At 36.8% G+C, this 18,969-nt stretch overlaps 2 protein-coding genes across 2 annotated transcripts; one reads left to right on the top strand and one right to left on the bottom strand.

Annotated features, from left to right (window-relative positions):
• Positions 1-12,302: 12,302 nt before the first annotated feature.
• On the bottom strand, positions 12,303-15,293 carry ccdc25 (coiled-coil domain containing 25). Its single transcript, XM_056763827.1, has 9 exons — positions 15,118-15,293; positions 14,704-14,751; positions 14,583-14,622; positions 14,332-14,383; positions 14,179-14,254; positions 13,563-13,666; positions 13,255-13,457; positions 12,885-12,930; positions 12,303-12,799 (listed from the first exon to the last, which is right to left on the bottom strand). The coding sequence occupies exons 1-9, from the start codon at positions 15,140-15,142 to the stop codon at positions 12,770-12,772; spliced, it is 624 nt and encodes a 207-aa protein (XP_056619805.1). The 5' UTR covers positions 15,143-15,293; the 3' UTR covers positions 12,303-12,769.
• Positions 15,294-15,310: 17 nt separating this feature from the next.
• esco2 (establishment of sister chromatid cohesion N-acetyltransferase 2) lies at positions 15,311-18,922 on the top strand. The gene is given in 12 exon segments (XM_056763820.1): positions 15,311-15,452; positions 15,830-15,884; positions 15,998-16,106; positions 16,109-16,897; positions 16,978-17,056; positions 17,180-17,216; positions 17,353-17,494; positions 17,581-17,712; positions 17,795-17,884; positions 17,958-18,101; positions 18,176-18,360; positions 18,444-18,922. Coding segments are annotated over 11 exon segments (1,884 nt in total). The 5' UTR covers positions 15,311-15,452; positions 15,830-15,840; the 3' UTR covers positions 18,577-18,922.
• Positions 18,923-18,969: the final 47 nt, after the last annotated feature.

Below are 18,969 nucleotides of genomic sequence, written 5' to 3'. Positions count from 1 at the left end.
ACAAATGTGCTTGTATGCATTGGTTATTTTGCTCAGTTTTAAAGCCTGTTCATTGCATCTTAATAAGGGGAGTTAGCGTATAAGTTTACCACTTTGCACTCCAGTAAAGGGTTTTATAGAAATATGAATATAAGGGAGTGGAACTTGTTTTTTACAGCAATTATGCAAAACATATCTAAGCTCATATGGGTGCTTATTTACAGTACTAGTACACTTATTTTTTTTTCCAGTTTTCTTGCAAATTAGGTTATCATCTTAATTTATTTGTTTAGCATGAATTTGAGATTTTCTTAGTATTTGTGATGATGACCGATGACCCACATTATCCCACCATAGTTTGAAGCGTTTCAAAGTACATCTTCCTTCCTTTCAATGAAAAAGCATTTTGTGGGTCTCGTTGCGTTTAAAATTTATATCAATGCTTTTGCCCTTTTTTTGTAATGTCTTATATTACTTTGTCCAAAACAAATATTCCCCCGAAGATCTAAACATTGGACATTTATAAATGTGTAGCATATCCTAGAAGTCTATAAAAACACCACAAAAAACATCAGTATTACTAAAGTATGCAGCATCAACCTATTTTTTTTTAAATACATTTTATGTAGCTTATTTAAGCAGTTGAAATTAGATCAACACTACATGTTCAAAAATAAATTTGGAGACAGTAAGTGCATGCATGCCTTTCCCTTGTCTGAATATCGTTACCATTTCACTAAGGGGATTTGTGCTTCTCCTCTCAACTTACTTAAACACAATAAGCTGTTTTTAATGTACCTCTGTTAAGCCTATACCTGACATCTAATGATCCAGACCCTTTACAAAAACATTGAACATTAGTTAGGGCTGGATGGTTGACATTTCACTATGGTGTGAGATCACCTTTTTACCCAGCTTGTGAAGAAATACCTCAGTATATTCCTGGAGGAAATCTGCTCCTTGGTTTCCTTAAGTTCATTACTTTGCAAATGGCTTAATCTCCAACCTGCATTTCATGATAATTACCAGTTTTGATCCAGAAAAGTACCATCTCGAAATTGAAAAAAAAAATGAAACTAGTTCCTTGTGGGAAGGACTGCATAACAATAATTGTATGGGAACCGTATGAATCCTTAGACCCGATAGGAACAGCTTTTTAATGAGTTCCAATGGGACAAGATTTGGTTGCCTGTTTGTAGTTATGTGACTTTGGAAAGTGTTAAGGGGGAGAGCCCCATGTCTGCCTGCATAGAATTGGTGAGTTACCAAAAATACATATTTTAACAATATCCATCTGCCTGCAATATAAAATCTGTTGCTTATTTAATGCAGCACAATATAATGTGAAAATCAGTCCTATAATGTGCATGCATAAGTTTGGGGATGACTAGAGGGGGTTATTTGCATGCTTAGGCCTTTGCACCTCTGTGTTTGAGTTTTGTATTTATGTTATGGTGAAAATAATGATATCAATATGCAGTCATTGGGCAGAGATCCAAATACCGAAATGTTGTACAGATGGACCCTTTAATTATTTATCCCATGAGAGTAACAATTAGATGCCATTGAATATTTAAACTCTCTCCTGGTCAAACAAATCTCTTTGCTATACGAATTTCCAGGATAGACTTGTCTAATGACAAATGTCACAAATGTCAATGCATGTGCTTGATTCCTATTCTTTTGCATTTACATGGAACACATTGTAGTGTGATCGCCCTAACACATAAGAAAAAAGTGTTTTTCTCATTTTTGAGCACAGGCCTGGCTGTGTTTCGTCCTGTGTGTCTGCACAGGAGCCTCTGCAGCTGGAGGCAGGTCTCAAAATCCAGGACACAGTTGACCAAATAGTGATCTGTGCTCACTCACCCCATCCTAGAATAATGTTTGAGGCTTTGAGGAAGGTTTCTTTAGCCCAAATAACCATGGTGACCTCAAAACCGTGTCAGAGATTTTCATTAACACACAACGTAACATAATTCTTCAACGAGTAATGACTCAATATGCTGACTTTCCGAGATCCTTGCACCATCTATCAAAGCAGCCAAATATAACAACTCTGTTTCTCAAAGTACTAATGTCACAAAGTATATCTTAACTATCAAAACACTCCTTGGGTCACACACTTCTTTTTATAGAAGAAAAACCAAATGAAATGAGCCAGTGTATCATTAATAACTCTGGATTAAAGCTTACAGTAATGTGTTTGTACATCTCTGTTGGAGATTTCGAGCCCTGGCCTCCTATTGTGTAAGAGCGGTTCTACAAAGATAAATTGATTTGTCAAAACTGACAGTCTTGGAAAGTCACGGAACCGGAGAGATATAACTTGGGGGGGGGTCACTGTCAAACAGAATGCATGTCCCCGAGATACGGTATACATTACAATGTACTGCAGATACTTGTTTCTTGTGCTTTGAGATTGAAATTAGAAAAATGAAAAGCTAGAGGGTGTCATGTTTTCCCTCTGCTGAATAACATATGACTTGCCAGAATAAACTGCGCCAGATGTTTAGCGCCAGTCGCTCCGGCCAACTTCTTTTTCCTGCATGCGGAATTCATTTCGTGCAAGCAACTTAGATATTAAATAAAATGTCTGAACCATGAGAAAAGTATATTAGACCTGTTGTGCCATAATAACACTAAAGTCATTTTGTGTGGGTTGACCCTATTTGAAAATGATCCAAACAAGGATTGAATTGTATGAATTATTATACCAGGGACATAAATACATTTTTGTTTGTTGTGTGTATGCTGACCTTTCAGGACAAGCAGATGTGTTGTTTTTCTTATACAAGTAAAATTGTATAACTTTAGGTGACTAAAGCAACTAATATGACTAAGCAAACATATTCTGTCCAAAAGTGTACAACGCCTTTGTTCGGTTCCCAACATTCTTCAAAATATCTTCTTTTGTGTTTTGCAGAAAATAAAAAGTCAAGCTGGTTTGAAACGACAAGAGGGTGAGAAGATGATGTTAATGGGTGAACTTTCCCTTTGAAGCGATATTTCTGACTGAATATGACTTTCTTGTTTCAGAATAATGCTGACAAAATTATAATACCATCATTTTTCAAGCGGTAGGATGGGAGTGAATACATGCATGGGGGGCAAATTTTTTAAGCTCCAAAAGGTGCATCCATCGATCATAGACCGGCTCGACATGCTCGAGCTGCATTAACAAAGGTCTTCTGAAGGGAGTCGATGCGTGAATATTGCAAGCCTCATGAGTGTAATACAAATCTTTATAGCACAGATGTTTGAACTGCAGAAAGCTTTTCTCTTTTACCTATGTGGTTTGTCATTTTCACCATCCGAACAGTCTCTTTACTTAAGTGTAGCATCAAGGGAACTTATGGCATGTCTGGAACCTGTGTGTGATGGAATCATTTAGCCACCTGTAAGGACATAATATAAAGTACATGCTGTAGAACCAGGGATGCTGGGGAGGGGGACCCGTTGAAAACACGTTTTTACAATGCTGGGTGTATGGGACCCCACCTTCAATTCATCCTGGGCCCTATGAACTGACAGCCTCAGTAAAACATTACACTTTTAGCCAGTGTTTAGGGAACTGTGATTTGCACATAAACCTTAAGACACTATAAACCAAAAAAAACAGCAAATATTGTCACCGAGAGTTCAAAATCAGACAAAACCTCTGGACAGACATAGAAAAAATATTTTTTCCGCAATGGTTGTAAAAACTTCTCTTGAGTTCACTATTAGCATTGTTGAAAGACATCTTTAGCAGTCAAATTACTGTGCCAGGAGAATTTGTTGTATAACTATAAACATGTTCAGAGACACGCAGAACATGAACAGTTATGAATAATCAAGAAAAATAGTTTGTATCTTTTAAATCAAAAAATCTAAACATTTTAATCTAAAACATATAAATAAAATGAAATTAAACGAAACATTTGCGATACAGACTCAGTGACTCCTTATTAAAACCATATGGAGGAAATGCTTTTCTCAAAACTATTACCATCAGTTTAGGGTTTTTGGCAGAGGAAGCTGCATGATTTATTGTGTTAAAAGACTCTGGTATGTCATCAACAGTACACAAGGGTGGTTTAGGGTTTAAATAGAGAATTAAAGTTTTAACAAACAAAAAACAGCATGGAATGTTGAGAAAATCAATTAAAACTTGAATTTAATTCAATAATGCTAACCTGTGTATTGAACTGCAACATTAAGTTATTTTGGAAATTCATTCATGAGATAATATAAAGATTATATGTGTGCCTCCATATTAAAATAAAATTAGAAGATACATAAAATAAAATCTGTGTCTTCCAGTTGAGCTTCACTGTCTTTATATCCTCAAAGATGGTCTCGGAATATCTGACATTACGTCTTTGAAATGCAGATTGCCAGAGCAGGTTCTACCGCTAACCAAAATCTAACCAGGTATTTCTCTGTTTCTTTGCCTTCAAACTATTGTTTTTTATCGTTTTAACAGCCAGAAAAATTCTTTCCTTCCATCATGAGTCCAAAATATCCTGAATATTTAAATGTTAATCGAAATGTGCTTAGCACATGAACACCAAAACGAGCCTTATGGACTAAACATGTGTAGGACGTTTCAGCCCAAAATACAATTCTTTCAAAGACATCGTCGATTTATTAGATCAAACTTAATTTTTTAGACTTTTTTAAATCTGTTGTTTCTGCTGAGACATATTTCCACAGAGATGGTTCACTCAGAAAACAAATGTTCTTTTATCATGTATTCACCCTCATCCCATTCTAAATCTGTATGACTTTCTGCAGAACACAAATGAAGATGTCTGAAGAAAAAAGTAAGCAAACAACATTGGCCCCCATTGACTTCCACTGAATGGACACAAAACCACAGAGACATGGCTTCAGAGAAGAAAGAGTCATAAACATTTGGATGAATGAATGATGACTGAATTTTATTTTGCGGTGAACTGTCTCTATGAACAGTTATCCTACATGCATCATGTCAAAGACTTCAATTGTAAGTTCTGAATCAAGTTGATAATATTTTCTCATTTTAGACAAATAACTTGTAACATTCCTTTGTAAACATTGGCTGTGACTAGAACTATTGCAACATGTGAAAACCCCAATGACTCTGGATACCAAAAGAGTTTACATAAGATTAAAGTTGTTTTTTCATCCAATTACTATAAATCCAAACACTGCTGCCCCCACATGAGCTAAAATGGAGACCTTAGAGGCGTTTCTAAATACGAGCATATACGCAGATACTCCTTCAAGCACAATAAGAAAAAATGAAAGCGTGGGATGGTCTTGATTTTTTTGCTGAGTCTTCATCCGCGGTTGCATGTGAGGAGCTCACGGGGAGCAGCAGAACTTGAGTGGCATGTATAGCTAACAGGGTCCAGATGGAGACTCTGTGTGTTAGGGAGCAGGGTCAAGGGCCGTTACTACAGCTGTGGGTTCCTCTGCATCATGGCTGGGCAGTGAAAATCATGTTATATTCATTGTATGAGTTGAACATTTTGGAAGTAACCAGATGGCGCGGTAAAGGCGGGGCAGGAAACGTGCCGTGTTGGGGAGTTTGCACACTTGCAAGGTGCCACAGCCAATGGAAACCAGAGCTAATGGTGCTTTAATTTTATGATTACCACTCATATTGTCGCATGTTAACAGAACGTGTTAAAGAGAAACAGCTGGGAAATGTTGCCCAACAGAGACTGTCATGGTGTGGTTTACCATTTCTGAGCAAAATCAACTCCAACAAGTATAAAACTGTTCTTGATCCAAATGACTGGTAATTCAAAACAGCGGTGTAAAAACGGTCAAAATACAGCAGAAAGTCATTGATATATCCATCACTATGTTGGAGTCAAAGCGGAGGGAGGTTGGACTGATGCTTCTACGGGATAAAACCAAACAGGTCAAAAATGTTTGCATAAGAGGAATAGTAAAATAAAAGTAACAGCTCTAACGTTAAAACAGCATAACCTCGTAGGTTTTCCATGCTTTGAGAGAATTTATATCATTGATGTCCTTCAGAAATCTCTGACGTCCAGATTCGCTGGTTACAGGAAATGGAAAACAACAATACTTTTTCAATTATGTCATACTGTGTTATAAAAGTTGAAAAACACTTTTTAATATTTTTTATTGGTCAGACGTTTGCAAAACCCAGTGACAAACACTCTGTGACCAATAATATTAATTCATGGCAAAACGTAAAAATCACAAAACATAGAGATGTACGTTTTCGGAAGGACAGCAGCAATATTTGTAGTATGTTATTTTATATAATCATGCATGTGAAGTAAACGAAAAAATATGCTAGTCAGAACACATTTAGGTTTGTCATTACAATTAAAAGGAGTTGAATACATTTATTTATCATAATTGTTATATAAATTAATTATATTTGCAATCCAAATCTCTTATGGGTTAAAAAATGTTAAGCAATTAAGTACATAAAAAACTCCTTACCCCATTCACAAGAGCTATAAAGAGGCAAAAGTTACAGATCGCAGCTTTAATAAAGACATCCCAAAACAATAGAAAATGAATTTCCATGATGTTGGTGGTATAGCTGAAAACTCTTCCAAAGAATTACTAATGAAAAACACATGGAAACAGGCTGATTTTCAAACATCAGACATCCTATTTGACTATTGTTTTCAAACTTACGAGGAACAATTTAATAGGCCCTGCATGGACACAGTGAAATGAAAAATCTTTATAACCAATGCGGTTTAACAAGCAAAACTGTAAAAAAACTACCACTGGATTTCATGCATCAGAATTAAGTCATTTTTTACAAGTCAAAGGAGGCCCGAATCAAAGAGGAGCCATTAACCAGTTGAAAAACTATCTCAACTGGACCACAATAAAGCAGGTTTGTTTCACAATAGATAAAAATAAACAAGCTCATTTTTACAAGTACAGAATGACTTCCAGACCACTGAGATTATATTGTCACCAACCCCTGACAACCCCTCACCACAGCCTCATTCTGGGAATTACAACCACACCTCCAGGACATACTCTTTAAAAATGAAAATTGGAGAAACATCAGTAAAGTTCACGTTGAGTTGATACAGGCCCATTGAAGATTACAGACACTGTTACTAAAACAAAATAAATATTGAACAGCGTCTATCTTTGATTTTCAAATGGTCAATAAAATCAGTTATCATGTTTGTTGCAAGGCATACTGGTTATTTAAAAAGATAAAACTCCCTTTATTATATCTTAGACCTGTTTCAATAGGAAGTTGACACAAAGCAATGAAAAGTTCACGTGAGTCATCTTTGTGGTTTACGTTAAACACATAACAGCTTTTAGCTGTTACACCGGGTCTATACCGGACGCGACAGGCGCATACAGTGTGGAATAAATGTAAAATTATAATGGTTCTATTGCGTTTCTAACATCTTTTGTCAGTGTAGCTAAAGCATTTCTGCGGTTCCTCGTGGGCTTATAAAGATCTAGAATCATATGACTTGAATATTGTGAATATTATAGCAAAGGATAGTGACAGAGCCAAGAGTTTTTGGACTGATGGTAAGCATCACATGACCTTGATTTAATGGCTCCCTCTGGTGCAATCCACACACATTCTTCAGCCTTCCACACATGCCTGACCTGCTCCAAGCGTATCTCTACAAAAATGTCTCGGACGGCGGATTCTTTGCTGTGCCCTACTTAGGATGGCCAAACGTTTAACCGAGTTTTAACAATCTTTCACAATTTTATGATTGTAATGATGCAATAAAACTTGATATAAAACAGATCTCAACACCCATAGTAGGAAAAGATACTTCTGTTGAACACAAAAGAAGACATTCTGAAGAATGTAGAACAGCAAACAGTTCTGGTGCACTTTTGACCACCATTGGTATTCAATGGGTGTTGATGTTTGGTTATAAGCATTCTTCCAAATATCTTTCTCAGTGTTCATCAAAACAAATACATTTATACAGATTTGGAACAACTCAAAGGTGAGTAAATAATGTTTTATTTTTAAAATAAAAAAATAATTTTGGGGCGAAGTATCCCTTTAAAATTTTGTAAACTCCATTGACATTGCTTACTTGAATGGTCGTACTCTTTCTATAACATTTGTTTTTCTGTCTCTGTGTTTTTCTACAAATTTTGATCGAGACGTACAAGCATAGGCCAAACATCCTTCAACTTATCTATCAATATAAGTAGAATTTTAAGTACATTTTTGAGAAGTAATCTACCATACATTAAAAGTAGACTGAAACCATTTTAAGGTTCAAAGAAGTATACTAATAGCACTCTTAAATAAACTTCTTATTTTTGTGTGTAGGGAAGTTTTCACAAACTGCCACTTTAAGATGATTCAAGCTTGGGTTAGATAAGGTTTTAACTGAAAATCTTATGCTAGTGCAGGAACCCGTTGGTGTTAGCTTTGCATACGAGCCAGAAGAATCTGTGTTTTCAGCTGAAGGGCTTGAACAGATCATTAGGTCATGTCTCTGTTGATCCTGTCTAATCACAGTATCAGAGACCTCCGTGGCCTATCTCACGATGTGAGGTGAACAAACACTGAGTTCTCGGGTAAGTTTTGATGTTTAATATTAATTAATTCATATAAATTATCAACTCACATAAGAATTTTATGAACCTATTTTATGTTATAATCAATAAATGCATACATATGCAAATATACAATACAAATAAAGACTTAAAATATTTTTTCCTCTAAAATCTTATCAACTTTTTTGATACCAGAGATATGAGGGGGGTGGCTTCACAGTGTCAGATATACGCCCCTTTCTCACAGCTGATTGGTCCAGGTTTGCGATCTCTAGCCCAGCATAAAACCCTCTCAAAACCAATTCACCTTCTTGAGCCTGAAAACTTTGAGTATGGTCAAACTAAACGCAAACTTACCCGATTGAAAACCCAAACCGGCTTCGTGATGTAGGCCTCTGGAGTAAATCAGCAGTATGAGGTACTGCCGGAAGTCAAGTACAACATGTACCTCTAAATGTATGGGGAGTTGTCAATGTGTGTAAAAAATAAAACAAACAGACCCTTAGCATGGAATTTTAACCCCATGAGTGAGGATGCAGATGTTTTCGATGAATAGTCTTCGCTAGTCGCTTCTCTGTGCTGTGTTGTTGCGGTTGCATGGGGGTAACAAATAAATTTAGGGACAGTTAAAACAAAAGACAGATGACGCAGTTATGAATTACAGATGTAGCTTGTATTGAGAAAGATAACACGGTTAGTCAGCTGGGAAATCTGTTGTTTAATTTTCTTTGACATTACAGTAATGGTTAATTAAATATAAAAGTAAAGCCTTATGTCAACTTGTAGACAATATGCAGTATTTTCGCAATAACTCAAAAAATGCTGAGACATCTTTGTGAATTTGATTACTTTTTTCATTGCAAAATAACAAACTATGCAATTCAAAGACACAGGTCTAAGTATTATTGCATCCAATTATGTTGTAATAAAACCAATACACAGTTTTACTTTCATAGTTTTATTATGAATTTGTCTTGTATTATGACAGTTCCTGGACCTACTGTAGATATTTTGTCTAATAGGTTGTTTCTGGACCCTTATTTTACATTGGACAAAAGGCGACCCAATGCAGAGCCAAAAGGATTAATCGCATACAATTTTATTTAGCTGGTTTCATGCCCTCGGCAGCCATTTACTGCACAAAACTCATTATAGTCGCCACAAATCTGGTCCTTGAAGCAAGCAAACCCACATTTACGCATGGTTCACATTTCTTTTACCTTGTGTAGTTTTGTTCATGGTTCTATGAGATGAATGCATGTCACGCAACCTGTCCATGTGGTGCATCTACCCACTTTAGCCAGATTCTGCTAAATCAAAGATGATTTTACTCAAAAATAGCACAGAGCTTGATTTGACAAACAGGCCTTTGATGTCAATAGCAAATGATATTGAAAGCCTGCATGTAATGCACTAAGTACTTGTATTGTGCACTTCATAATCATGACCTTTTGACCATTTCTCGAGTATTGCATTGGTGTTTAAAAGGCATAGCAGTTCATCTCATTGTTTGCCTATTTTCTCCTTCCGACAGTGCAGAGAATGTTCAATCAACCCCATGTGTACACCACATTTCATCACATCAGAATGGCCAATGTCCAGGCCGTTCACTGGCCCTACTTTTATAACCTTGTTTGCTTTTGTTGAAGGCTCCAGCTGGCCTGGCTTTTCCAAAAGACCACGGCAGAGGCACATCCCTTATAATTTGTGCGGTGATCCGCGGTTCTCTCTTCAATATGTTTGTGTGTGGTCTGTGCAAACAGTTGTGGTGGTGGTGTGTGTTAATAGCCAGAAAAGATGTGAAGTGTAGCTGACAGAGCCTGGTTCACGCCCCACAGCTAGAGACCTTTTTTCTAAACATGAGGTTAATGGGGCAGACAGGTTATGTATGGCGGGCCCCCAGCCACGCAGAGGAGGTCTAACCTGACTGTGACGGCAGATGATTGGTTTGGACTTGTGTGTTGGGGTTCGAGGAAGTTTTCTCTTCTGTTAACTTAACATTAGCCATGCATCAGATGTGTGTATATACGGTCTGATAGTCCAAAACAACAAATGCATGGATCCTTTTGCTATTATTGTTCAGAATTATTCCTATTCACTTATAGATTGATTGTTTATGTGTAATGCTACAGGACAAAAAGCATTTTTCTAATCCTCACAAAACAATCTAGTTCATACTGAGACAATGCTCCTTCCAGTCTAATTCAATTAGCTTTAATACAAGTATTTTACAGTAAGTGCGTACTTGGAAAGGTCCCTTCTATAATAGAGTCATTCCATTGGCTAAAAGAGAATGTGACTGAATTTTTCCTATAAACACAAACCAGAAATATCCGACCAGCGAAGGACATCTGAGGTGGTAATCCAAGGTCATATTTTCCAGCCTGGTCTAGAGACGCCACTTTTGTAAAAAAAAAAAAAAACCATTAATTTCTGTCTGTACCTTGAAAATGTTCTTTGTATTTTTAGGATGTGGTCTGTTAGCAGCTTATACTATACTATAACTATAGACTATAACATAGATAATCTTGTTATTATTATTGTAAACTGATTTGGTCGTACTTGTCTAAGGTCTTGATTTACCTAAAAATATTTATTGTGAACTAAGAATATACATATATATATATATATATGTATGTATGTATATATATGTGTGTATATGTATATATGTGTGTGTATATTATATATTTATATATATATATATATATATATATATATATATATATAAATGCGTATATATATATATATACACAAAAGAAGATATGTAAGGCCTTTCTTTAAAACAAGGGCTTAATAGATATACTGTATTAAACCTTAAATATGCAAGCAGTCGAATCAGCAGCAGACCAACAACAGTAAAAAATCACAAATCTTAAATGTTTTTTAATGTTTAATGTTGTCAAATAAAACCTTGACATTGCAAGGTGAATTGTATTAAATTCTTGCAGCAAAATGCTGCCATCTGGTGCAAGACGCTGATATTGCTTTTGTCTAGAGACGTTTTGCTAATATTGAGCTCGAGAATTCAAAGTCAATCTGAATCAAGTATAGGCTACCACCGTTTAAAATTTTGGTCGCTTGTTTTTGTTTTTTAGAGAATAATCACACTAATAGTCACATTTGTAGCCACATTTTATGTCAAATCACCAAACCTACGAAATTGCACAAATGTATGGGTATGGTGTTCAGATTGAAGAAAATTCATGTGAAAAGTATTTTAGCATTGTTTAAAATGCTAAAATTGACGTTTCCACCATTTACTGTTTCTTTCACATTCCAAAAATATGTTTTGTTTCAATTGTACTTGAGTGAAATTAATATGTTGACAAGTTTATTTTTGGCTCCAAAAAAAATTTCAAACACTTCAGCATAAAACTTCATATTAAACAATTTTTAAAGGGACGGTCAGCCAAAAATAAAAATTCTGTTATCATTTACTTACCTCAGAGTGGTTTCAAATCTGTATAAATGTCTTTGTTCTGATGAACAAAGAGGAGTATTTTTGAAAGAATAATTGAAAACAAACAGTTCTTGGTCACCATTGACAGCCATAGGAAGTAAAATTTAAATGGAACCCCCAGAACTGTGTGCTCCTAGATTCTTCGAAATATCTTTTGTGTTCATCAGAACAAAGAGATTTATACAGATTTGGAACAACTTGATGGCGAGTAAATTAAGACAATTTTCCTTTTTGGGGGAACTGTCCCTTTAAGATCATGAGAAACTTTTCAAACAAGTGACTCTAAAGTTTTGAATAATAGTGTAAGTTGAAAGTAATAAAGGGAAAAATATTGAACTGAAAAGATTTATTTTATTTCAGAACAGCAAAAGAAAAAGGGAAATTGTGTAATCACGTGTTGCTTAATTACTTTATCACTCCAGAAAGATAAATCCATTTATAAGCATAAATACCTCATCAGTTCTTAGCTAACGCATTCCACGGTGACCATCATCACTATCAAACTCCAAAAACCATTGTTCAAACGTTCAGATTTCTTATTAGTTTAAACGAACAATCGACTTTGTGTCATTTACAAAACACTCTTCACATGACTTTATTGTATTTATGGGGAATGATTGGGCCAGCTGCTCCAGTAAGGTCCGGACATTGTGCTGTGTTGGCACAAAAACTGGTTTTAAAACAGAGAAGGCAAGTTCATTCATATCCAATGCCTCCAGTGCACCATGTCTGACAAACATAAAAATACTGGAAGAAATAATGTTGTTTCTTCCTTGTTGCAAACCTATTCCATTTATTTTACATGAAGTCATCTGAATCATTGCCATCCTGTAGAGACAAATATCATGTTATGAATTTCAGATGAAATCATCTATCATATTGTCCACAAAATATTGAGCTGTAAGGACGTTACCTCATTTGTGGTCATGTTGTCACTCTTCATAAGTGATGTATAATTCCTAAAAAGCAAAACAGATGTTAAATGTAAGAACAGAAAATAAATGTTGATCCATAAACTGCAAATAGACAAAAACGCTTTTTCATTTTTTCAGTGGTTGCGCCAATAAAAAACATGTGTAAGAGTCCTGACTGCAATATAAAAATAATATTTCTTCTACTAAAAAAAAAATCCAAAGATTTTGATTGGCCAGGAGTGCTAATATTTAGTATAACAAAAGTACTTTTCAGTGTTTTTATCGCTCCGCTTGTCCGAAGTATGTGGGAAGTACAAGTTCAGATGTGTATTTCAAATGTGATTCCATCTATTATCCCAGCCACAGCACCTTAAGTCTTCAATGTCCTTCTTCTTCCTTATTTCGTCCTTCTCTTTCTTTTTCTGTTCTTGTATCTGAGCCTTCTTCTCATTTCTCTCCTCTCTGTCCCGGTTCTCCTTCTCAGCTGCAAGATCTGGATAAAGTTCCTGTTTTGTTTTCTCCAGCCTGTTTACGACCTCGTTAATTTTCTTTTCTACTGCCACAATTTTCACCTGTCGATATTGGGGTGTTTCATCAGCAACCATAAATGTAAAAACAAATTAGAATTATACAAGACTTTCGTCAATTCAAGCAAATTGTAAAAAATGTCTCTGTACCTCTTTCTGCCGATGAAAGCCTATCTGCCCGACATCCATGTCTCCAGTTTTTTTCAGATTGCTCCATTGTGTGTAGACAACATTAATATTGTTCATTTTGCAACCTGTAAAAAAAATAAAACAATCTCAAAAAGGAACTTTCTGTGATTCTTAAAGGAGCCAGTCTTTGCTGTTTTTGAGGCTTTGATAATGTTTTTTGGGTGTTTAACAACGGTTGTTCATGTCTCAAAAAAAAAAACGCTCTATTTCACATATTTCAAGTCTATTGTTCACCACTGTCCCTCTTTTAACAAAATGGCTGGATTTCTTCCGGTCTATATAAAGTCCCTCCTTCCGAAACGCTCTGATTGGTAAAGCTGACCTGGTCTGTCTTGATTGGTTCCCCGGTTAGAGCGTGTGTTAAGATGTCCCACCCATACCATATCAGCGAGCTTCTGCTTCTCAGTCTGTTGTGATTGGTCGGTGCCCCTCTCAGTGCACATGTGTTCATACACTTAATACTTTATAACTTTGAGCTTTATCATTTTGCAGGTATTATTTATGCTCTAACAGCAACATTAAACACTAACTAAAAGTTGAAATATGCGATCGCAGGGACATTGTCCAGTCCATGTACCTTGAATGCTGTTGTCCTTCACCAGCTGAGCACAGTCGATCAAGACTTCTTTTGGTATGTCTTCCATCGTCTTTCCCTGTAATAAAAAAAAGTTTAAATTATGCAGCACAGAAAAAGTTATAAACACAACATGAACAGATATATACTAAATACCTTCGGCATTCTGAGATATACATGGGCAGATGAGAGCTTGTCGACGTGGAACCTGGAACCACACGCAAACATTTATGAAGATACACGTGAACTTTAAGACGTCTAGATATTGTAACTATATTCTTTTTTTACTCATCATCACTAATCATACAATTCACATTTGCTGCAATGGGCTCAACTGACAGAAACACCCAATTTTAGTAAAATAAATTGCACATTTGTTATTTATAATTGCAAATATTCGTTCTTACCAAATATCCTCAGGCCATCCATACTTTATAAGATCTTCATCTATAAAAAAAAATGTTACTATCCACATACAGAATGACAGTAGACTTATTAAATATTATTAATAAGAGGATCATTACATACTTTCATATTTGTCTTTACCCATGTAGATTGTATGGGGCGGTTCGACAACTATAAACGACAGAGGCAGATATTACATAGCACTTATAAACAAATCACACCATATTTTGCCTTAATGTACTGCTGGTAACTAAATCACAAGGCAACACATCAAAGGTTTGTCTCAAATAACAATCTGCACGAATCAACGCTATGTACTTCACAGCTAAACGACGTGAACTCGTTATTGACAGCATCAAGCAGCGTTGCGCAGAACGATCATCGTATGACATCAAAGTACCGCGCGAGCGATTCCAGAGCGCTGCTTTTGAAAGGTTCTCGCGGTACTTTACCGGCATCCGTCGATCGGTATGCGCAGCACCGAATGAAATCGAACACTCTTGTCTTATAACGAGAGACAAACAACGCGCAACTCACCTGCACTCTTAAAGTAAAACACCATCTTTCCTCAGAGACACAACCTTAAGAAGGCCACCCTACAGATTCAACAAAATACCGAGCACACCAGACAGATAAACTGCTCCGTTTTAGAGGCGCATGTCATGTGTACCATCCGCAACTACCATTCTGACCACTTTACCGGAAGCTGTCATGCACGTACGCGCCTTCCGTTTCCGCGTGCGCCGCCCACTAGTGAGTTACACAAGTTTGGCGCGCTGCTTTAAAACAGACCGCGGGAGAAAATAAACTGAGGGAGATTTGTTGTTTAGTTTATCAGTGCTTTATATTAATACAACTTTGCAGACAGCGCGGTAAGTTGTTTATTAAATGATTACCTCAGATTGCAGTGTTATGAGTTACGTTAGTTAGTTTTTTATGACGGTTTGTTGTTGGATATACTCATAGAATAAGAGACAAAATCAACGTCACTGATAGATTTTTTGTGAGCTTTTGTGTTTTTAACATGAGATGTTTATTTTGACATAATTTTGTGGTTATGAGAGAATGAACTTAACGTTATATTCCAGTAACTTACAGAGGTGTTTGAGAAGTGGCGCGGTAACGGTATACTTTTCGCGCTAAATTATGCTACGACCAGTATCGAGCTGTATTTTTTATCTAGAAGGGTCGACTTTCATATCTGAACCTGTCTTATACGTATCTGGTTATTGTTGATTTTCCGTTTTAGGCGTTTTGAAGATGTTATCCCGAAAAAGAAAGCACGGCTCTCCTGATGTTGAGAGGTAAGTAATGTCATTCAGTTTTGTCAAATAAGAGATCGTTTTTTGTCACATTTTTACACAGTCTGGACTACTTTATATCATTCTTGCTTAATATTTTACATTTAACTCTTCAGTAACCCATCTAAAAAGCAAATACAAAGCCAGAGGAAAAGGGCCAGTCATCAGAAAGAGAACATTCCCGTTTCATTGACATCTCTCAGAAGGCTCGAGTCTCACCACAGTCTCCCAGTACACCCAAAAAGATGTTAAGGACATCTTTGGAAAACCTTCCCAGAAGAGTCTCTCCACGCAAAGCTGCCTTGGGTGCGGGATCTTTTTACAGCAAGCAGAAACCTCTATACCTCACTCCTCTTGAGCGCAAACTGTTGAAGGAAGTCAAATCACCTCCATCGGTCCCTAGCATAGACCCACCCAGACCCCCTTCATCTGCTGGAAACCCTGTTAAAAAACCTAAAAGAAATGTTAAACAGAAAGGCAAAGTCCCTCGGCCACAGTCTAACCTGAAAGGATACTTTACTGCTGAACCCAAGCGTCAAAATCCATCTGACAGGAAAACAGATCCGCCAAGTGCTGTGGTGGAAAGTGTTCGTGCACCTCTCACATTCAGCAGCATGAAATCTAAAGGCAAACCCAAACTTGTTGTGGGAGCAGCTTTCTTCGGAACCGGAAAGAAGCCAACAAAAACGTTTAAAAAATCTGCGCAGAAAACAAAGCTCAAAAGGTCATCGAGCTATGAGAAATCCAACTCTTGCAAACCCTTGAAGGACAAAGAAGAACACTCCCCGGTCCGTCGTGCCGTCTTCTTGAAGAAACGATTTGAAGTGCCTAAAACGCCAATTTTAGATGCCACCGATGAAGATGCAGAGTGCAGCGATTCAACAAAAGTGACAGAGCCCACACAACTATCCCCTCGTGTCCTTTCGGATGTCCATGGCATTACTAAGGAATTAAAGGTGGTTCTGAGGAGATCCGTAAGCCCTAACCAATCCTTCTGCTCTGAAGCTGGTAGTCAGGTAGGTTATTAAATCGTCATCTAATGACTTTTGATGTGATGCTTTTGGCACCTGTGTTACAACCTGAAAATGTCTTCCAGGAGTCAAATGCAATAAGTGATTCAGCGTTTGATGTGACCGACGTACCCCCACCAGATTATAACAGCTCGCTAGATGAAGGCAAGATCCTCAAATCTGAAATTTCTTTTCAACATTTTCTTTGTCTCATAATTAAACGTTTTATAAGTTAGCAGTTAAAAGACAGCAATTCCTGATATAAAAAATATTTATTCTTGTCTTTAGAAGATTCATCTGTGTATCCTATCTTTGGCTCTAAAAGGTAAGACAATGTTTGGTCTCAAATATCAACTCACTAAACGACATTTTGAAACTGAGACGCTCAAAATATGAAAAGATTTTATTCACGAAAGGTCTTGATTTAGCCTCTAAGTTGTCATTATTGTATTTGTGTTCAGAACACAGAAAAAAGGGTTGCTGTCACCGTCACAAAACAGCAGCACTCCATCTACACTGACTTCTACTCCTGCTTCTAAAGCCAAAGAGAGAAGAGTCATGAGACGAGATAGAAAGAAACAAACAGACAACCAGCTTGTTATTGTAAGTCTAAAGTATAATTGATGGTGTGAAACGAGTCTGGTTTCTTATCTCGTTAATTTTTGGATAATATATAATGTGCTATGAAGGATGCCGGTCAGAAGCAGTTCGGAGCTACCACATGCAGTTCCTGTGGCATGCTGTACAGTATTGACAGTCCAGAGGATAACTTCCAGCATACACAGTTCCATCAGCGCTTCCTGGACACCATCAAGTTTGTGGTGAGCGTTAATAAAGAAAACATCACTAGAGTTCATAAGATTCGTCATTATTAGATTATGAAAACATATTGATGCTTTTTAGGGATGGAAAAAAGAGAGGGTCGTCGCAGAGTTTTGGGATGGAAAGATTATTCTTGTTCTGCCTGATGATCCAAAATATGCAATTAAAAAGGTCAGTGGCTTATTCTCGTGCATTTTTTTTCCTCTCCACAAATGCATGTTTTACAAGTACTTCTCTGTTCCAGGCAGAGGACGTGAGGCGTATTGCAGACAGTGAACTGGGCTTCCAGCAGATGACCCTCAGCAGCCCTAGCTCGGCTAAAACCTATCTCTTCATTAACAGTGACCGAATGGTGGTGGGCTGTCTGGTGGCTGAAAATATTAGACAGGTGAGTATTCAGGTTAAATGGGGGTTTTCACTTGTCAGCTGTCAGGTGAGGTTCTAAGATCTTGTGTCATCTAGGCATTTCGGGTGTTGGAGCAAACCGAGAATCCTAAAGACATGAACAAGGAGGACTTTATGGAGCACCATAGAGCTTGGTGCTGCTCTACTGTCCCAGAAAAAGCCATTTGTGGAGTCAGCCGTATCTGGGTCTTCAGTCTGATGAGACGGAAGAACATTGCAACACGTCTCCTTGACACTGTCAGGTACCAAACATCCCTAGTGATGTTTTGACATGGATAACATTTAAATGAATACTTGTGTAAGAGACTGTTTGATTTCTGTTCAGGACGACTTTCATGTATGGATGTCACTTGACCAAAGAGGAAACTGCATTTTCTGACCCTACACCAGAAGGAAAGCTGTTTGCCACAAAGTACTGCGGGACTCCAACGTTTCTGGTGTATAACTTTGTTAGTTAAAGAAAGGTGTTGTCTAGGTTTTAAGCATTTGTTGAAGTTTGTGTTGAGAATGTTTTTAATAGGTAAAATAATTTTTTTTTGATATTCCTATTATTTCGGATGAGTCTGAGATGATCTGTTCCACTGTTATGTACAGACTCAGGTTTTAAAAGCGAGTTGTTTTTAAAAAAGCTTCTGTAGCAAAATTGTTGGCTCTATTAACCAGAAGCGCCTTAAAGTTCATGTTTTGGAAAATTTCAACGTTACTTCAACAATCAGCTTTCTCTTTTGTTAAGATGTTGTAAGATAGGCAACTGTTCCTGGGTTTTGACTTTGTATATATTTAAATAAATGTTTTTAATCTTCATGGCGTGAACTTCATAAACATTGAATAGTAAAACTGTGCAAAGTTCT

This window comes from Triplophysa dalaica, chromosome 13 (assembly GCF_015846415.1).
Source record: "Triplophysa dalaica isolate WHDGS20190420 chromosome 13, ASM1584641v1, whole genome shotgun sequence".
Lineage (NCBI taxonomy): Eukaryota > Metazoa > Chordata > Actinopteri > Cypriniformes > Nemacheilidae > Triplophysa > Triplophysa dalaica.
This window is presented reverse-complemented; position numbering and strand designations above follow the sequence as displayed.

What these genes read in the sequence shown, in the direction of transcription:
- ccdc25 (XM_056763827.1), bottom strand. Translation starts at nt 15,142, where the DNA reads ATGGTGTTTTACTTTAAGAGTGCAG. An exon ending in TATATCTCAGAATGCCGAAG is followed by an intron (nt 14,255 to 14,331) that starts GTATTTAGTATA and finishes TTTTTATTACAG; the next exon opens with GGAAAGACGATGGAAGACAT. An exon ending in ACAACATGACCACAAATGAG is followed by an intron (nt 12,800 to 12,884) that starts GTAACGTCCTTA and finishes TTGTCTCTACAG; the next exon opens with GATGGCAATGATTCAGATGA.